General features: G+C 41.4%; 1 protein-coding gene across 2 annotated transcripts in view; it reads left to right on the forward strand.

Moving 5' to 3' along the window:
- SGCD (sarcoglycan delta) overlaps positions 1-19,914 on the forward strand; it is a 372,537-nt gene that overhangs the window by 269,309 nt on the left and 83,314 nt on the right. For both annotated transcript variants that reach the window (XM_090288487.1, XM_090288486.1), the window contains exon 6: positions 15,289-15,361. In XM_090288487.1, coding sequence (XP_090144613.1) covers positions 15,289-15,361 — 73 coding nt within the window. The remainder of the gene's footprint in view (positions 1-15,288; positions 15,362-19,914) is intronic.

Below are 19,914 nucleotides of genomic sequence, written 5' to 3' on the forward strand. Positions count from 1 at the left end.
GTAGTGAACCAAAGTTTGCTCATCACCTACACAGACAAAGTGACAAGAGTCATTAGTAGTTTGTTCAGTTAACAAAATGCAAGGTACAGAGGTACTTCAGAAATTTAGGATGTAAAGGATATCTCTTGGGAGTGTCTTTAGCCAACTTCAGCAGCCTGTTGGTAACTTTTCATTCAGAGCAGCGGTCCCCAACTTTTTCAGCACCAGACACTGATTTCATAGAAGACAATTTTTCCACAGACTGGGGTGGGGAGGGATGGTTTCGGGACAATTCAAGTGCATTACATCCAAGCTCACCTCCTGCTGTACAACCCAATTTCTAACAATCCCAGGTCAGTACCTGTCCATGGTCCAGAGGCTGGGGACCCCTGATTTAGAGAATAAATTTTTTCATGTGTAGGAGTTCCAATAGTAACCTTCCATTACTGATTAGAATTTGGACTAAGCTTCATTTTACAAATAAGAGACAGGAAAGCAATAATTGGGATCAAGCATCCTTGAGAGCTTAAAGCTGATTCACATTTGAGCAGCTTTTGTCTTTTCCTTTTACTGTTCTAATCATCAAACCACAGAATGGAGAAAACTAGAATATTCTAAAGCAGTTTACTCAAAGAGGAAGCTGCATTCAGACTCCACTTTGATTCATGGGGAGATAGATGTCCTTGTGAGCAAACCACAGGACAGGCTTTAGTAGAAGTCTCCTTCTGCACCTCAGTCAGAATTCAGGATCAAGTCCTGCTGTCTGTTGATGACATACTGTGGTTCACCATTATATCTCTGGTACCTAGCGCATTGCCTAACCCAAAGCAGGCACTAAAGAAATATTGATTAAAGGGAGAAATAAAGGTATAAACAAACTAACAAACTGGAAAATGTAAATGAAAAATCTACCTGCCCCAGCCCAAGAAGGGTAATATGTTCATAAGATTTTCTGAGCATTAACTGAATAGGTCCCCCCAGAGACAGAGATATAGATCAGATTTTTTAATAATGGGAAATGGCTGATCTACTTACTACCTTGAAAGCTGAAACATTTTCATAATGGATTAGGAAGACATTTTTCAGGATAACCTGGTAATTCATCTTTATTTCCTTGTATACATAGTGTATTCCATTTAAAAAAGAGATGCTAATGCATTTATATTAAAGCATATGAATTTAGAGCCTGGGATAAAATATATTCATAGATAGTATACCTTAATCCTGTTTGGGGAAAGGAAAGAACCAACTGGCATCAAATTAGTATCGATTAACTGTCACTTGGATTGACAGAGCAGCACCCGATACACTTAGCAAATACCCAAATCAAGCTATAAAGCTCAGAAGATCTGGGTTTTGACACTTGCCTTTTTTTTTTTTTTTCTTTTAAAGATAATCAGTTCAATATCTTAGAACGTATTCTTTGGCACTGAATAATTCAGACCTCAGAAACACCACTTTTTTCTTACTGTGTGACATTGGCACCGGCTAGAGGAAAAAACTATAAAAAGCTTACCAACTGTGCTTGGCCCTGGCTTGTTAAATAAGGGCGGGGTGGGGAGTGGGCAGAGAGGCAGGCAGACAGACAGAAAGACAGACTGACAGAGATGCTAAGTGCCATCAAAGGCGTCTTACAGATATTCAGACCAGAAGGGCACTTCTGAACCTACTCGCTCTCACAGCTCTCGTCTGGTACTGAAAATTGACTGACTCCGTTGCCTTGTGGGCTTCCCTCTTGTATTCAGCAGCTGCCTTAAGTAGAGTTGTACAGGAATAACGATCTCTCTCAAAAGACAGACTTATCTGTGGCCTTCAGAGAATAGTTCTCCTTGCATTAGTGATATGGAGTGTTAGAGACAGACAGTCATGAGGTTAAGACTCCTCCAGCCCACAAGGAAAACAGTGCATTCTTGAGAGTGCTTCCAATTGTAAGTAACAGAAAGCAAAATGAACCAGGCTAAGGGGAAAGAAATTTGAGGAAGATGGGAACTTAGTCACTCATTTAATTGAAAATCCCAGATATGGCACACTGGTGCTTTTCACATCTCTGCTCCTGCACAGGTTTCCTTCAGGCAGATCCTTAGTGGACATTATCTCAGAAGGAGAGAGACAGGGACACCCTGGCCCAGACAGCCAAAGCAGTCCTTGAAAAGAACTGATTGTCTGCACTTAGGTCACATGCTCTTGGAGCAGACACTGTTTCTGGGGAACTAGATATTCTTATTAGCCAGCCTGAGTCACATTCCCTGCTGTACGTTTGTGGGGTGTGGGGTATGGACATGTGATTCTCAGCCCCAACGGGTTTTCCCAAAGAAGTAATGGTTCTAGTATGGAAAGGAGAGTGAGTGAACATTAAACAGGCAAAGACATGGCCACTGTTCACCCTTCTTCCCTTTGCCTCATGTGCAAATGTGACATCTTATTTTTAAGTTCTTTCTTTAGACTTTTTGCTGAATCTCAAAAATTTGCAATGGTGAAGAACACAGTGGAAAATAAACTTCTTTTTTTTTTTTTGTCTTGTCTTATCTCTATAGCTATAGTTGCTAACCCTACTTGAGTTCCAAGCCAGGGTTTGGTGCTTGTTGTGCAACGTCAGAGGCCAAGGGAAATGGGAGGTCAGGATCATGACAGTCGCCACAGCTTAGACTGAATGTAGCAAAGTAGGGGGACTGGAAAAACATCCACCTGTTAGCACTGAAGAACTGCCCGCAAGGTGGTTTCTCTTCAAAGAGGCCAAGCTCACTGAAGGCAGCTCATCCACATTCAGTCCAGCATTATGGGACCTGCAGAGGGAAACTCCTAGAATACAGGTGTTCCCTCTGCAGCTCAGGGACCACATGACCTCTTTTTTTTCTCTGCTCTACCATCATTTGCTCATTGAGGTGCTACTTCAGCATGGCTGCCAGCCCCAAGTTTATGCTTGAAGATTAAAATTGAGCTGGGGAACTAGTTTGTCTGGGTTCTTATACCAGCTCTATTACTAACTAGCACTGTATCAGTAGTTATTACTCCTCCTGCCTAAGCCTCCTGTTTCTCAACTCATAGGGTTTTCAGGAAAGTGAAGGGACTGTATCTGTAAAAGCTCTTAGCACGAGTCTGGTGTTAGTTGTTATTGTCTTATAACTGTTGCTCATCAGTACTGTCCTCTGTGCCATGTAGTTTCAGTTCTCAAGTTCAAGTCTGACTGGCCGGGTGGCAATGCAGACTGCCCACGTAGTCAGCCTTCAGCAGAGAAGCCGCTGTGAGCGGCCTGTGCACAACCCAGCATTAGTACTCCAGGTGGTCTTTTCCTGGAGGAGGAGATTTTCTGAGTGTGACTCATAATTCCCAGACTCACAGTGGAAGAAATAGCACATTACTCAGCCGGGACTTAACAACATGAGCTCTGTGGCTAGATTTGCCCAGGTTCAGATCCTGGCTTCAACACTCACTCTCTGTGAGACCTTTCTATGCTTCAGTTTTGTCTTCTAAAAATTGGGAGACAATAATAAATACCCTATAGGGGTGTGGTGAGAATTAAATGAGTTAATCTATGTGAAGTGCTTAGAAAAATGCCTGGCAAATAGTAAGCACTTAATAGACGTCAGCTACTAATATGACTTTGGTTCCCCAAATGGGACTCTGAGGTGCCACATTAGTCTGGCAGGAAATGCTGTCTCCATCATTACTGGGTTGCTTAAGAATTAAGGAAGCATATGTGTTATAAAGAAAATATGGGCCAACCTGCTGATCCTTGGTCTATAAGGATCACTTCTGGTATCTTCATTTTCCTGGCATGTGTGGTTGTTTAAGGTACGTTGACTCTCAGCTTCCATGTTACAGAGAGGACCTAGGAATATTTGCTGCGGCCATGGGCCCCTGTGACAAGGGTCCTGCCTCCTAGGACATGATACAGCTGTGTCCTCTGTGACTGTGACACTTCCCTAGGGCGGACTCTGGTCCTCAAAGGACCTTGGCTCCCTTAACTCCTTTAAATTGGGCGAAATCTGCTCCTCTCCTTGGCTTCCTTCCAAGGCACTCTTCTCTTCGTCTGTCCTGGAGGAGAGCTGTCTCCACTAGGGTTAGGGCTTTACAAACGGCAGGGGGAGCTGGTGATTTGGGGAAGCTCTGCATTTGCTCTCCTGGAAACCTTCCATCATGAAACTCAAATGCATTTTGCTCAATGAAAGGAACAAAGCCCAAAACTCTGCACTGAGTGATTCCATTCATATGGCATTCCAGGAAAGGCAGCACTAGACGGGGCCTGGGAACGGTGGGAGCCAGGGCTGGAGGGAGAGACTGACTACTTGGAATTTTCAGGGCAATGAAATTGTGCTGTTTGCTTATGGTGGTAGAGCCATGACTCTGTGTACTTCTCAAAACCCATAAAATTATATGGGTTTTCACAAAGAATATATTTTACTTTATAGAAACAAACAAACACCAAGAATATGCAAAGGGCCTGGCTATTTGCTTGAAACGGCGGGGAGACAAAACTATGGAGGGAAGAACATCAATCAAAACTGTAAACAATGGTCAAGCCACAGACAAAGCTAGAGAGGTGCATGAAGCCTGATCACATCACGTTAAAAAGTTGGGATGTCTAGTGTGGGAAACAGAGCTCATCGAAGGCTGTAAACCAGACAGGAGACCTCTCCCACCTGAGCTCAGGGACATGGCACTGACTGCAGCAAACTGGAGAGGTTATGAGAAGGGTTGCAGTTGGACTGTGGCGCTGTAGCCTAACCATTTACTCTCCTGGACAGAATGAGCACAAGACTGTCACAGGATAGTGCAGCTGATGCTGACCAGCTCAAACCTCTCCCCTCCAGAAGCTGCTTTTTCATTCTGAAACTTTTCCTGCTTGTGTGAAATTAGATTCAAAACATATAAGTTCGTGCCTAGGCCCCTGTCTAGAAAAGCAGTTACATCCACGACTGGTCCCTGACTTGAAGGAGCTCAGGTGATATGCTCAGCGAACCATGTCACAGGAACGCACAGAACGAGGGCTTGCCAGAGAGTTTGGGAAGCCCTACGGAAGCACAAAGGAAGCAGTGATGTGGGAGTGCTGAGAAGAGGATGGGGGAAGGCTTCGCTGTGGAGGTGGCATCCGAGCTGGGCCTACAGGATTTGATGTGCTGAACATTAAAGAAAAGAGCTTTCTGACTGAGAACATTATAAGTAACGTCCAGGAAGTGGGAAAACCCTCACCCTACTCAGCAATCAATAAAAAGGCACTTCCATATAATATAAAGGTACCGTAAGAGTGATTTTCAACGTGTGGTCATTTGGCATATGGCAGAAAAGCTCTAGGTGATGATTCTGGCCCTTTTACAGGGTCAGTGTGCTCCTTTCTCCTTGGTCTTGGGGAGGCTAGTAGAGAACCCTAGGCAGGACTGAGGAACAAAATTCCCACAAGGGGGCTTAAGCAAATTATATACAGGGACTTATTTTTCTCCCATAAGAGGCCACATGAAAGACGATTGCTAGTGGCTTAGTGGTGTTGGGTCAACACAGCTGAAGTTTCCCTGGCCTTTGCCTCATGGTCAGAAGACAGCTCTTGCAGCTCCATGTATCATGTGGATATTCAGGTAGCAAGAAAGAAAAAGAGAAGAACCATCCTGTTAGGACGTAAAAGCTTGCCCAGTGCCCCTCCCCAGTAGTTTTCTGCCTACGTCTCATTAAACAAAATTGTGTTATATGGTCACCCCTAGCTTCCAGGAAGCCTGAGAAAGTGATTATTTAGTTGGGTACTTTGCTCTCGTGAACGATACTGGTATTTTGTTGGCCAGGGAAAATGGATGTCCGTAAGTACATACTGGCCACGCTAGGGATAAAGTCAGTGGATGAGGTAAAAACATACCATCAAAATTACCCTTTCAGTCACCTGTAAAGTATTTTGAGGCTTTCTTTCATAATAAGATTGGATTCTGAAATTAAATCATTTAAGCGTTTTAATGCTTTGAGACATTCAGCACTTTTATTAAGATTTCAACTTGCCAGTTCTCGTCACCTACCTCTCCTGTAAATGACTTTGTAAGTCCCTCCAATTATTTTTCAGACACTGCTTCTCGGTGGCCCTCAATTAATGTTTCAATTTCCTTCTCCATAGAAAGACATCACGCCCCCACCTGCTTAGCCACAGGAACAAAGTGTTTGACTTCTTTTTCAATGACCGAGAAGCCCTTAAAATCATGCACGTGTTCCCTGCAGTCTCACCTGCATCCATGGACTCTTTGAGTCTTGATTGCTCTCACACAGAGAGGGACCCTTGAGATCTCGACTGAGGAAGCAATGTGTTCCGGGCTCCCATCTGGCCCTCACTCCCTCGCGGAAGGCCAGGCAGAACTGACGCTCTCCTTCACTCTTTCGCCTTGTGCGTGTTCCGTCTCTCCCTGGGCTCTCTGATTCTGGCCGCCGGTTCCACGGAGCCCTGGAGGGGAGTATGGGCTGAGGGCCACGTTCATCTCGTGCATGAGACACACTGCGTTCATCATCTTTGAGAACCCAGGAGGTGGGCACATCTGCTGTTGAGGTCAAGCGGCTTTCTTGGCTCGGTGCTGATGCGCTTATTCATAGACCGTCCTGACTCAGAGGCTGCCTCGTCCTATTAACGTCGTACGCAACCAATGAGTTGAAATGATTTGTGTTACGGTGTGGTTTTATTTACTATCACAAATAATGTAGTCCTAAGAAACTGAAATGAGGTTGCTTGCTGCTTCGCTGATTCCTTTTAGTTTTTCCAGTTTGGGTTTAATGATAAGCCGAGCATGAGTTCTGGTCTGTTGGTTTCTAGAGTAGTTTGTTTAATTAAACAACTTGTCTCTTCGTGTCTTGCCAGAACTTTTTTATATATGAATCTTAAATTGCTCTGCGGTTTCACATTCTCCACGAGTATTTAAAATGTGCACCTTGATAGTATGGCTGGTTCAGTTACATTAAAAGGAAGCATGCCTCATTTTATTCTTCTCTTAAAACAACTCATAGCATTTGCAACAGTGTTTCTCAGCTTTTTTGTAATAGGGCTCTTCTACGGAGTTTTTTCACACTTTTTTAAATTCCTCCCTTCCAATGAAGTTTTAGTATCACAGAGGTACGTATATTTACTTATATACTATTTGTATATCTGTGCTTTATACATTCATAGAGCAAGATTTCTTTTGCTGCCCCCTCAAGAACCAATTTTATAGCCTTAGCCACATCACCCCCACTGAATGCATGATTTAAAATAATGTTATTTAAAAATCAGCTTAAATGTGTTCTCTACATCTGTCTAGCTGTAATAAAACTCCCTAAGCGCACACATCAGGTCTTCACAGTGAATATTGCCTTAGCACTGTGCTGGGTACATAGTAGGTAATTATTAAATGTTTACAGACAAAGAATGTTAACAATATCTGAAATGGCTGTAGACTTTACATATTTTTTTAATTTTTTAATTAATTTATGACCCATAAAGAGGAAAGTTCTGTTCTCCCTACAAACCCATCTATGGAGTAGGCCCTCCCTAAATACTTGTTGAATGAATTATCTTTACTTTTAGGTTAGGATAATCTGTCCTAATTCCTAAAAAGAAAATATTTGGTACGTATCCTGGAAACAGCTTGTAAAGGCTACAAATGTTTTGCATTAGCAAATGATTAATGATCAGCAGCTAGGGAGACAGAATGGGATTAAATGACTTCAAGTGACTTTTTCCACTCCAAGTTGCTGTCTTGCATCTGTCTATTGTTCAAGTCTGGGAAGCTTTTCAGAGGCCAACAGCCACCGTCCAAGTGTTTAATCCTGGAATTTGTAGGAACTCTGCAACTTCACTGATACTCATTTCATTTTCAGTCCTTGGCTAAACATAACCCAACTCACTTCCTTAAAAAGAATTCCTTCCTGCATATTACTATGAGGAGGAAGTCAGAAGTCCATGTTAGGGACTATATTAATATAAAATCACTCTTTCTGAGGAATTTCCTGTGATCAAGCCTTCCACAATTCACTGTTTTATGCCTACCATGGACAGGATGCTATAGAGGAGATTGGCTTTCTGGGGAATACATCTTACACATTAAATAATATTTAAATATAAAAATGTAACCATATTCTTTAGCCTGGACTCAAAAACAGTATCTCATGTATCTTAGAGAGATTTTTAAACAATAGGAGATATATCAATGTGTATTTAGCTAAAACTTAGAAGTAACCAGAAAATTACATTGCACAGAAGCAATGTTTATTATCCTAGGAACTACTACATTATTCATATTTTTTAATATTGCTTATATATACTATAGGAGACTTAAATTTACTTTGTCATGTTGCCTGCACCTTCATAAGAAAAATATAGTCGGATTCAGAACAGCTTCTTTTATTAAGTAAGGGCAATCTCAACTGCAACTAAAATACCAAATATAAAAAAATAAAATAAAAACGCAGGATTTTATTGAAGTATAAGGTTGCCGTGGGCACAGCTGGCTTTGAGCATTAATCATTTGGCTTTGCCATCAATCTCAGCTCTTCCCATGGGCCCTGTGGTCATCCTTCAGTCTCCCGCTCCTCCAGCACATCCCTGGATCCCATTGGTTGTCCTCTTAAATATTTTCTACACCATCCACTCTTCTCCATCCTCACTGCCCGTTCTCTCATCCAGCCTATCACCATTTCTCCCCCAACCGCACCTTAACCCTCCTTCTCTGTTTCCTTCTCCATGAGGCAGTGTCTCAGCTCAGGCACCTCTAACAGAATATCATACCCGGGGTGCTTTAAACATCAGAAATTTATTTCTCACAGCCTGGAGGCCAGCGGCAGGGTGCCAGCGTGGTTGGGTTCTGTTGAAGGTTAGAGTTTCAACACAGGAATTTTAGGAGGACACACACATGCAGACCATAACATGCAGCACCAGTGACCTTTGAAAAATGCCTATTTGCCCATGTCAGATCCCTGCTTAAAACCTTTGCTGCAACCCACAGGGCCTTTGCATTACTTGGGCCAACTTACCTCTCTAGCCTCACCCACGCTGCTTGCCCTCAGTCAGCATGGTCTGGACACACTGACCTTTGCACTATTTTCTGCTGCTACTTCCCACTCTTCACTAGTTCGTGCCTAATTACTTAACAGATATCAGCAACACTTCATTTTTTCCAGGAAACCTAGTTGCCAGACCAGGTGATGACCCCAAGTTTTATACAGACATCTTTGATTTTCCTTTCAAGTTTTAATCACCCTTTGGTACTGATGTATATTTTTATTTGTGAGATTATTACTCATTATTTGAACTAGTTATGCACACTGTCAAGAGTATACTACACTGTACTAGATTGTGAGCTCCATATCCCTGCGGCTCACCTGTAGAGCCCCCTGCTGGATACATATTTCTTAAATTGGAATGTTGGGTTTATCATTCCTACCTTTCAGCCAGGTCGTTCGGAGTATTGTAAAAAAGCAGAGCTGAAGGCCTTGCAGAGTATCTAGTCCCCACCCCCACTTTGTGTAATAAGTGGAGAAATAAGAATAGAAGACAAATTGCCAAAAGTCACATAATGAGCTTATGCAAAATCAGCACGAAAAATCAGATCTCTGGTTTCTCGGTTCTCTGATATTTCAGGAAATCAAATCATTCCTTCTCCCATTTTCTTATCGCCATGTTTTAGATTGACACCTTTTCTGTATGTATAATTTAATATTGGTATGGAAATACATTCTTATCGTATTAAGTAAAATATGGTTGTTATTAAGGGCTGTCATTCAGGTTATATCTACACAAGCAACATGAATTAGAGAACTTCAGACATTTAGACTTCAAACACTGGTCATCAGATATTTTAACTCTGCATTTTAAACCTGTTGAACATTTAGGCCCTACCGTTTAAACCCACAGATGATTTTTAGACTGTGTTTGTTAATACAAAAGCATTGATCATAATTATGCCAATATTAATGAATGTACATCAAGAAAGAATTTACCCGAACAAACTCCATTAAGCTAGTCTAATTCCTTAATCAATTTTCTAAGCAGCACACTTAAAATCATTTCTGAACTTTTTAGAAGTTTTTCTTAAAATTATTGTCCTGCATGTACAACAAAGGTTTGATTCATCATAAATTTTTCTCTCTCCAGTTTTACTTATTATAACTTCTATCATTGTAATTTTTTCTTTTTTGTCCAGTTTCTCTCAAGTCCAATTTTCCTGTACCAAATTCTGAAAGTGTAAGTTTTTATTTCAGTATTTAGTTGATGGCTGACTTTAACATGTACAAGTTCAAGCACTTCAGTGTTTACTATTTTTTATAAAATTGAATTCCCCAGGTCAGTTTTTGTATTTCTAAAGAATTATGAACAAGTTTTTTGTTGCTGTTTTTATAGTTAGTTTCATCTACAGTAGATTTTTCTCTGTACCATTTCATCTCTTATGAGGTATATTTTCTGGTGATTATTTCTACCAATTAAATGATGTTCAAAGTGGACAAAAATCTGTTTGCTTTTATTTGTTTTTTCCTTAAACATTGGGAAAGTTTTTTGTGATTTCCTGTGATATTCTAGGGTCGCTCTGTTTTCCTAGTAGGGAATGGACGTGGCTAAAGACAGGCATCTCTTTTGATTAGATTGTTACCTATGGCAGTTTAGATCTGGGGAGAAAACAATTTAGCTCTGATACTTCTCATCCCAACTATCATATTAAAGAAAATAAGGAAAATCCAGGGCCAGAGAGGTTATCTGACATGCCAAGCATCACAGAGAGAACTGGATTTCAGGTCTCCTGACGTCCAGGACACTCAGAGGGGCAGGCATGACCAAACTGAGCTTCAAACTTGAGTACCCATTCCAGAGAGGAGAAGCTGGCTTTGTTGTTACTGTGGCAACAAAGCGCATTTGAGATTTTTTTTTAAAAGAGTTTACCCCATGCCTGTGCTACTAGGGGAAGCAAAGCCATTGAGCTCATCTTTGTGGTGATTCAAAACACTTTAGATAGATCTTGTCACTGGCTTTATAAGTTCCTGATTCATTGTGTGGAATTAAGTTATTGGGCAGAGAACTAGCTAATGGAAACACATTGATGGAATCATTTTTGAGGGACATTAAATGGAACTTAAAATAAAACTGAAATGGCTTTATGGATTTTCCCCTCCAACTGTTTATGAACATTTATTGCTAGTAAATTATATCATGTCAAGAGAAGGAATCAGTAGGTATGACTTTCATAGAAATCTTTTGAAATAATAAATTTGGGAATAATTTATTACCCAAGAATGGATAGAGGATGGGATGGGGAAATTCATTCTGATGGATAGTTGTTCACTCTGTAGCTTCTGGGGAAGTGAAAAATAGTGTAAAAGTCAGAAACCGGATAGCACTTGAAAAGAAATGGTCTCTTTGAAAAGTATTAATAAGTCATCTCATTGTACATGGGAACTGTTTTTAGAAGCAGGGTGATGGGGGATTTAGCAAGTATTACCTGAGGCTGGTTTGGCTCAGTGGATTGAGCGTCGGCCTGCGAGCTAAGTGTCGCTGGTTCGATCTTCCAGTCAGGGCACATCAGAGAAGGAAAACTCTGATTCTAAAAAACCTCCGCTGCCTTGCGGCATACCTCTTCAGGGGAAAGGCTAAGGGAGTAAACCCCGACAGAAAATCCGGAGCCGGAGTCCCTAAGGCGGTTTGACGTTGTAGTCAACACCGGCAACTCCTGCGGCGCACCTGAAGCCAAGCTGTATTGACTCCGTCTTTCCCTTGGACCCTTCAGCTGCGAAGAGAGGGGGGGTCTGCTGCATGGGCAACAGCAGACCCTCCATATCACCCTGCCCAGGCTCTGTAGCTTCAGCTTCACTGGAGAGGACACTCCAGCGTCATCGCAAGATGTCGATTCAACACGGGAGGAGACAGATACCGTGTCACTCCCGAGTCGGACTGCACAACCATTCTCGGCGGTGCAGATAGACTCTTAAGAAGCTACACCATCGTCTCTCGAGACGGACGGCTGCCGACGACGACCTGAGGGTATAAACATTTTGGTATTTGTCTGTATCTCATGAAAAGATGAGCAAGTAGAAAGTAACTTCATCTGCTGGAAAAGACAGTGTTGCATAGTGGTCAGGCTCATTCATTCCAGAGCTGAAATATTAGAGTTCAAGTCCTGCCCCCTGCCCCTTTGCTGTGTGAACATAGGAAAATTTCCTGACTTCTCTGGGTCTCAGATTCCACCTGCATAATAATAAATAATAATAGTCCCTATCTCATAGGGTTATTCTGGTGATCAAATAAAAATTGTTTCAATGGTTTCTGTTTTATAGTAAGTGCTGTTATTTTTTAAGAGAATCATAGAGGGCCTGGAAAGAGAAGGAATGATTAGGGTCCATACACATTTTGGTGCTAGTAGTATTATTTGATTAACTATCATCTGCTGATTGCTGTGTACCTGAGATCTCATACAAGACCCCTAGAGATGAGGCTACCATCAATATCCCTTGTTTTAGTGAAGGAAACTGAGCATCAGAGAGACTGGGTTTCATGCCCAAGATCTCTTGGCTAATGAGAGATTTGGATAGTTTTCCCTGAGAAGTCATATCTGTGAGTCTGTCCTTCTATATGCATGGGACATGTATTCCCCTGTGGCCAAAGTCCAGCAAAGACAAAATCAAAGGGCATCTGGTTGGATGGGCACTAAGACAGCATGAGCCGCTCACCCCTCATCTCCACGTCCTATCCAGAGCCTGCCAACCACCCGCCTCCTCCACCTGGCAGAGGCCCATCCCCCGGGTTTTGCTGGTTTGCCATTTAGCAAGTGCCACCATGGCCTGGAACTGAGAACATAAGGCATTAGGGCTCTGTGGCTAAAAGCAGATTCGTTAGTACCCTGTGACTCTCAGTTCCAGCACTCACTGGCCACGTATGAGTGCTAAACACCCCATGTGTTTTAGCCCCATCCCTCTTATTATATTTAAGATAAGCAGGTCCCTTGGTCTAAGAAAGAGACCACAAGCCTTTTTGATATTATTCTACTTTAGAGCTATATGTGTTTAGCCACATAGCATTTTTTATTAGCCTGCTCTTTTATTTTAAAGGTAGCATTAAAATGTGTTAGATTGTGATGTTTGGACATTATGTAAAGCATTTATTTCTTCATAACAATAACTTAGTACTCCCATAGAAATGTCAGGAATCATTGGAAATGAGTCTAGTTGAAGCCTCCGGAACCTCAACTTTAATCTGACTGGATTCTATATTGACCTTGTCCCTGACTGCACGCAGCTTAAGATCTAGTTGGAGATTTTTATCTACGAGGTAAATAAAAATCCAAGGTAGCGTGTGCTCAGTGCCAAATGAGATGTATAGTCAATTTATAAGGATCTGTTGAGCGCCTACACTGTGCTAGACAATGGGGGTGTGACAGCGAGCAGATGCACTCCCGGCCAGGGGCACATAAATCCAGGGGTCACAGAAGGCTGAGGACCCAAGGCCAGGTGTTCAGGGAAGACCATGTTCTTTCCACAGACATGGAGTGGACACCTGTAATGTGCTGGGTTGCTTTACTGGAACCTTTCCCCCTCCTTGGAATGGCTTTAGAAGGGTGGCAGAGCCGCGGGCCCTCCGCTGCAATGGTCACGCCTTTGGGAGCTCGGTGCAGCCCGCTGTCAGAAGTGAGGTCGCAGATGAGGGTCTGTCATTGGATCTGACAAAAGAAGAAACAGGCTCAGCGCAGTCTGGGTGGGACAGAGAAAACGCCCCAGGCTTTTGAGATTCATTTCACAGAAGAACATGTCATCCCTCATTTTTGGATAATTGTCAGAATAAATGTAATAATGTTCTACAGCATGCATGTATTTGGCATAGTCAAAAGTTGCGAAGGAAGTATTCTTCAGCTACAAAGACTTTATGGAAGGATGATGGCTGTGGGCAGGAGACAGATGGAACAGGAAGCTCAACAGCATTCTAGTCACGGTTCAAATAACAAAGGTTGTCCCTGGACAGTACTAACTGCCATGTGGGTCAGTCAGACAGTAGTGGCTGATTTGAAAGGCGGTAATACTCTTTATAGTGATGTTTTCATAGAATTCTTGGTAGAGGGAGGCGAGATTTGAGTTAGGACTAAAGAGTATAGACAATGCAAATAAACAGAAATAACTATACTTGCTTTAGTGAAATATATATAATAACAGCATATATAATGTTAAGTCCAGGTTTTTATTTTTTTTTAATTTACTTGCAATAGTCTTTTAATCATATCAGAAAAGTCAAAATTTCTATAGAGGCTACAAAAGTAAAGAAACCAGTTCGTCTTCTTAAACTCATCGTTATGTCAGGATAAATCTGGATTTGGAATACTAGTGGTTAATGGAGGATTTTTAGACATTATAACAATGCAAGAGGATTCTAGAAACTCAGTCATGAATGCAAGATATTATTCTGACCCTTCTTACAGCATCTAAGAACTGTACCAAGTGTGTAAAAATAAACACCTTTACTTCAAAGTACAGGATATTGCCTAGCTAAGTTTAATTGAAAAACTAATATCCAGTGCAATTGCCTGTTATAAACTGGGACTTAAATGATTTGAAAACACTTTGGGAGCAGACAAATCAGATCATCACAATCTTTATGGCTAGAAAGGTTTAGCTGGTGTTGACAAGTTGTGAAGATAAAAGCTTACAGCAAAGTCAACTGCTAAATGTCTAGACTGGGTTGAGGATCAATGTTAACAAATTGCATATGGGTGGTGAGAATTCTCATCATCTCTAAAAGGCATTTAAATACCCCGGTAAGCAACATGTTAATACTCAAAGTGTAAAAGCGCTGAACTTCAAATGATCTCGCATGGTGTTGTGTTTCATTTTTCAAGGTAATAGTGTAGAACTTTATTTACTGAAAAACTTCTGCTTAATTGTCATTTGGCAAATATCTTACTTACAGCCTTAAACAGAGTTTTCCGCCAGTGCTTAGATGTTGTGTGTCCTGTGATCTGTGCCCTGAATGCAATGCAATAAGAGGGCTTCAGCTTCTGTTTTTCTAAACGTTTCTAGTTGGGTGACTATTATAAGTTTATGAAAGACCAGAGTCAGTCATTTCTAGCCTTTTTTTTTTTTTTTTTTTATAAAGTCAACATGGAATTTGCCTCCTGGCCTCACTCTGATCTCAGCAGGAACACTTTCAAAAGAAGTTCCTTGTTTTTTTCAAAGGCTGTTTGTATGAGTTGATTCAATGCTTTCCTATTATGGAGCCCTAAAGCCAGTGGCAAACTATGTGTGTATTGGGTTGTGTGAAGGATTCACTGCATTTAGCTGATTGTGCCCCCAGGGGACTCCTCCAACAGTCTCCAACCTCTGTTTGCTTTTTTCTTTTGTTTACAGGAGCAGAGGGCACAGTGTTTCCAAAATCCATAGAGACACCTAACGTCAGGGCAGACCCCTTCAAGGAACTAAGGTAAACCTTGGACTTCGCTTTGATGAGTGGCTATTTGTTTTATTCTGTGCAACTAGCTGATGATCCATTTTGAATCCATATAACGAACAGTGTCACGACATGAATATGTAAACTGGAAAGAGGTGAGAAAGGACATGAAGATACACTGCAACCGAGAGAACATTTTCTCTGAGGACTTAACATTGAGGGTCTGGAGGAAGAGGTTGTCCACCTTGGAATTGTGAGGTCTAGGATTTAGGTTGTTGCAGTGTGCGCTTCTTTCTCTATTTTGTGGTCCCAAAAACCTATCCAGTTAGCAAACTAGTCGGTAATTGGAGCTGACCGGCCCAAAGAAAAGTGGCATCTAAAAGAAGCTGCACTCGAAATACAATACAGATTTTTTTTTTCTGTGTAGCAAGCTCCCCATTCCCTGGGATGATACGGAGTTAGAACTACCTCTGTATGTATTCCATGTGCTGGTGTTAATCTTCAGATGCCCATACATGTGCTGCCTTAGCAGAGAAACATTCTGAGATGCTGTGTACGTCCCTCCACCAACTGTGGAAAACAAAAAAGAACAATAGACACACACACAGAGATAGAGATGTGGCCTGAAAACCGTTCCTGCCCCCAAAGGACCGCTCCCCAGCCCCCAGAAGAAACATATGAAAAATGGTTTGATGATACAAACGTAACTTTAATTGTTACTGTATGCTTGTAGCCATGATGGATTCAGTGGGTACTGGCTTTCTTCCTTTCTCACAGTTCTTTTAGCTAAAACCAATCACAGATCATTACAACCAGCCTGGAATAACTATTTTGTAAAGACGTCAGCCCTGAGCAGATGTTTGTGTGTTACACAGGTCGTATCTGCTCTTTCACAATGTAGTCCTGAGATCTGTGTTATCTTAAAACAGCAAGGGTCACCTGGGAGCTTGTGTTTCCTTAAACAAAAACATGTTCTCACCTCATTACAAAACCCATAGCATTCTTGCAAAGCCTGTCAGTCTTTCCGGATATAGGGAAATAAACTGGGCCAAAGGAAGAAGATAGTTGGTGGGGAGTGAGAACCTTTTCTTAGCAAAATCCCACATACAGTGAGCTGTATTATTAAGATTATACACCACGCTGCAAGGTCTTGCGTTTTGCTAGAGTAACTGTTTTCATCAGTGCTTCCAGAGGCACAGAAGGTACCTGAATGTCTGTCAACTGGATGCCATGTCTCATATCAAGTACTAAAACTGGAATCTTCTAAGCAAATCCACCCATGGAAACCTATGTTTCAGGACTGAGGACTCATTCTTAGAGACGCAGTGGCTCCTCATGCCTGTGAGGTCAGAGCTCTTTCCAGACAAGTCACAGGTGGCCTAGTTCCCGTGCTTTTCACAGTCCTCCTTAGGAGCAGGGTGATTCTTTTATTTTATTTTCTGTAGAACTAGTCGGTAGTTAGTGCTGATCTGCCCAAAGATGAGTGCTGAACTCTAAATATAATACAGACTGTTTTGTTTTGTTTTTAACAACCTCACCATTATCTGAAATACTTGAGAAATATAAGAGAAATGGATGGAGGCTAACTTGGCTTTAAACAGAAAAACTAATTTTCTGTAGTTAAAAACAAACCTAGCCCACATCAAACACAAAGAAACTCTCCGAGAAACAGCCTACTTTAGAGCTCCATACTCTGAAGACACAGAACAGAGTATTTGCTCACATACTGCCCTCTGTATACAATCTGTGGGAAATCCACAGTCACAAGTCTTCTAAGTCAGTGCAAAAAAATAAGGACTTCAGGTAGCTGCTACATTTTCATTGCTTATTCTTAAATTATATAGAAATAAAATTTTCCTATAGGAAGCATAAAATGATTTTAATATGTCATTTTAAAACTGGCCTTTGGTTTGCACCTGTTCAAATCATGGTGATGCTTGATAACCTGAACGGAGTCAGGAGCCTAGAACGTGATTGTTTAGCCCCTTTGTCCTTCTGGAATTTTTTCTCAATTACACGTTGTGGGAGAATCTCTGATCAATTGAAAGGATAATGAAATGGGGTTGATTGATTGGTCTACATCAGTGCGTCTGTGAAGGTTTCACATTTGTCATTTCATGGTGCCACATTGTACTCTCTGCTATTGATTGGAATTGACCTTGTCTATTGAGTAAATAGGTAATGAACTTGGTGATTGACTCTTATGGCCTCTGGCTTTATAGTTGGATCAGTTTCACTGACCCAGCTCATTTATATCGGTGTGTCTTCTGGTCTTAGGAAAGCAGTCATCTACGGAACGTCCCTGGACTTGCACTGGCAGGTAGCACTGAGTGAACTGTCCAGGTGAAGTGGAAGTGGGCCCTCCTCAGTGGCAGCAGGATGGAGGGGAAAGTCCTCTGAGCTGCCAGTCAGGGACCCACTGCAAACCCACCATGTGGCCCTGAACTGATCTAGAGCTTTGTTATCTGTAGGAAACAAGGTATCTTCTAGCTCCAAATAACTAATTCCTTTGTATTATTTTACTTTTTATCTTAAAATAAACTTAGACTTAAAGAAGAGTTCCAAAATTCATAAAGATTATCCCATGCGCCTTTCGATTGGTATTCTCTGTTAATCTCTTACACATCTGTGATATATTGGTAATGACTAAGAAATGAACAGTGTAGTCCTAGAAGATCTTATTTTACATAAGATTTGTTCAAAAGGATGCAATCACCCACCTGGATGTCTTATAGATTAAAAAATATACCAAAAGGAGTTCAATGGAAAAGTCATTTATTGAGATGTGAATTAATGGTTCTTCAAAGCCCCCAATGCAGTTAAGTTGGAATGTTTTAATGTTTTAATAAGATTTTCTTGGTCTTACTTATTAATGAGAAATTGAATTAACAGACCACAGCTTACTTATACACAGACTGTCTTCTAAAACAAGCAAAACTTAAATATTTAATATGCCCCTCACTTACCCCAGCAAATCAAATGTGAGAAAGTAGCATTCATTTCAGAGACCTCTGCTGGGATAACATGTTTCCTCGGACCCCTATCTGGCTCCTAGAGGGTTTTCTTTTGGTTCTCTTGCTGTTGTTGTTGTTTGCTTGTTTGTTAATGAGAAGCAGATTTCTTCCTAAAAGATATCAGTTCTCGGGGAATAGACCGGTAGCTTCCTTTCTGCTAGAGGTTTGGTTTACTGCTGTTCTTTTCAGAGTTACTGTACTTCTCATGTCTGCAGTGTCTGCCTAAGATGTTTGTAAATAATCCAGGGCTGAGCTGAAAATCACAATGGAGGGTTGTTTCTCCTCAGACAAATAGAGTGTTAGCGAGGTCTGCGCCCAGCACCTGCCTGGGACAGTGTGTGTAGACCCTTTGGCAGGGCTGTTCTGAAATAAGGACATGTCACACTAGAGGCACTATACTTAAACATACACCAGCCATTATGCTGTACCTGGGGAGAATAAAAAACTCATTTTGAATAGAAACTGGATTTTAATAAATTCATGATTTTAAAATGTGAATATTTTAAATGTTCTCTTGTTCACTATTTTTCTTCCTGGAGCCTGTAAAAAGACATATGGAAAACTCCCTGATCTCAGGCTGTGCGTGATCTGAGACAAGAAACAGGTCATTCAGTCCTGCATATGTATTTTCTGTAAGAATAGAGGCTACTTTTGAATGCCTACCTTGTTCTAAAGGTTCTTTTCAACTGTGAAGTTTCCTCGTAGGATTCTGATCCTAGAGGAACAGGGAATAGATTGTGAAATCCTATATTCCAGACATGTGCTAGGGCAGAGGTAGAGAAATCTAGAGAAGGTTCTATAAACCACTGTGCATGTAGAGCCAACTCTGTTCCTCTAACGATAACTAAAGTCTTGGAAGAAACCACAACAGAGAGAGAAGCCAGAAGGTCTTTTTTTTTTTTTTTACTTGTTTGTTTGTTTGCTTATTTATTTACTTTTAGAGAGAGGGGAAAGGAGAAAGAGAGGAACAGAAACATCACCGTGTGGTTGCCTCTCACTTATGCCCCCAACTGGGGACCTGACGTGCAACCTAGTCATGTGCCCTGACTGGGAATTGAACCAGCGACACTTGGTTCACAGGCCAACGCTCAATCCACTGAGCCACAGCAGCCAGGGTCTCAGAAGGTCTTTATAAAAGAATTTGTCATCAGATGTGACGATATATACACTCTTTCTCTCCATACAGTGAGTGACACAAGGGTGGTGACCAGATTGTCCATTTAGTGTCAGAGCAGTTACTGTTTACCAAGTACTTTCTGACATGTATTAGGAGTCAAGGCATGTGCTACATACTCAGGATGTAGAGATAAATGAGTACATAAATAATGTACAGTTGAAGGAGAGTAAGACAGAAGGGAGCCTCAAAGTATAAGGCAGTAAGTGCTAGGACAGATGTGGAAGTCAGAGGAAACACAGAAATGGCAAAACCTCCCTAAGAGATTTAAGTAAGGCCGCCCAAAGGAAGTGACATTTTAGTTGCAAGAAGAAGGAAAAGATAAAAGCCAAGAAGTAGGCTTCAGAATTCATAAAACATGGTTTTCTAGAGCCATTTCATACAGGAGCTAATACCCT

The sequence above is a fragment of the Furipterus horrens genome, unplaced genomic scaffold (assembly GCF_987537825.1).
Source record: "Furipterus horrens unplaced genomic scaffold, mFurHor1.1.pri manual_scaffold_10, whole genome shotgun sequence".
Taxonomy (NCBI): Eukaryota; Metazoa; Chordata; class Mammalia; order Chiroptera; family Furipteridae; genus Furipterus; species Furipterus horrens.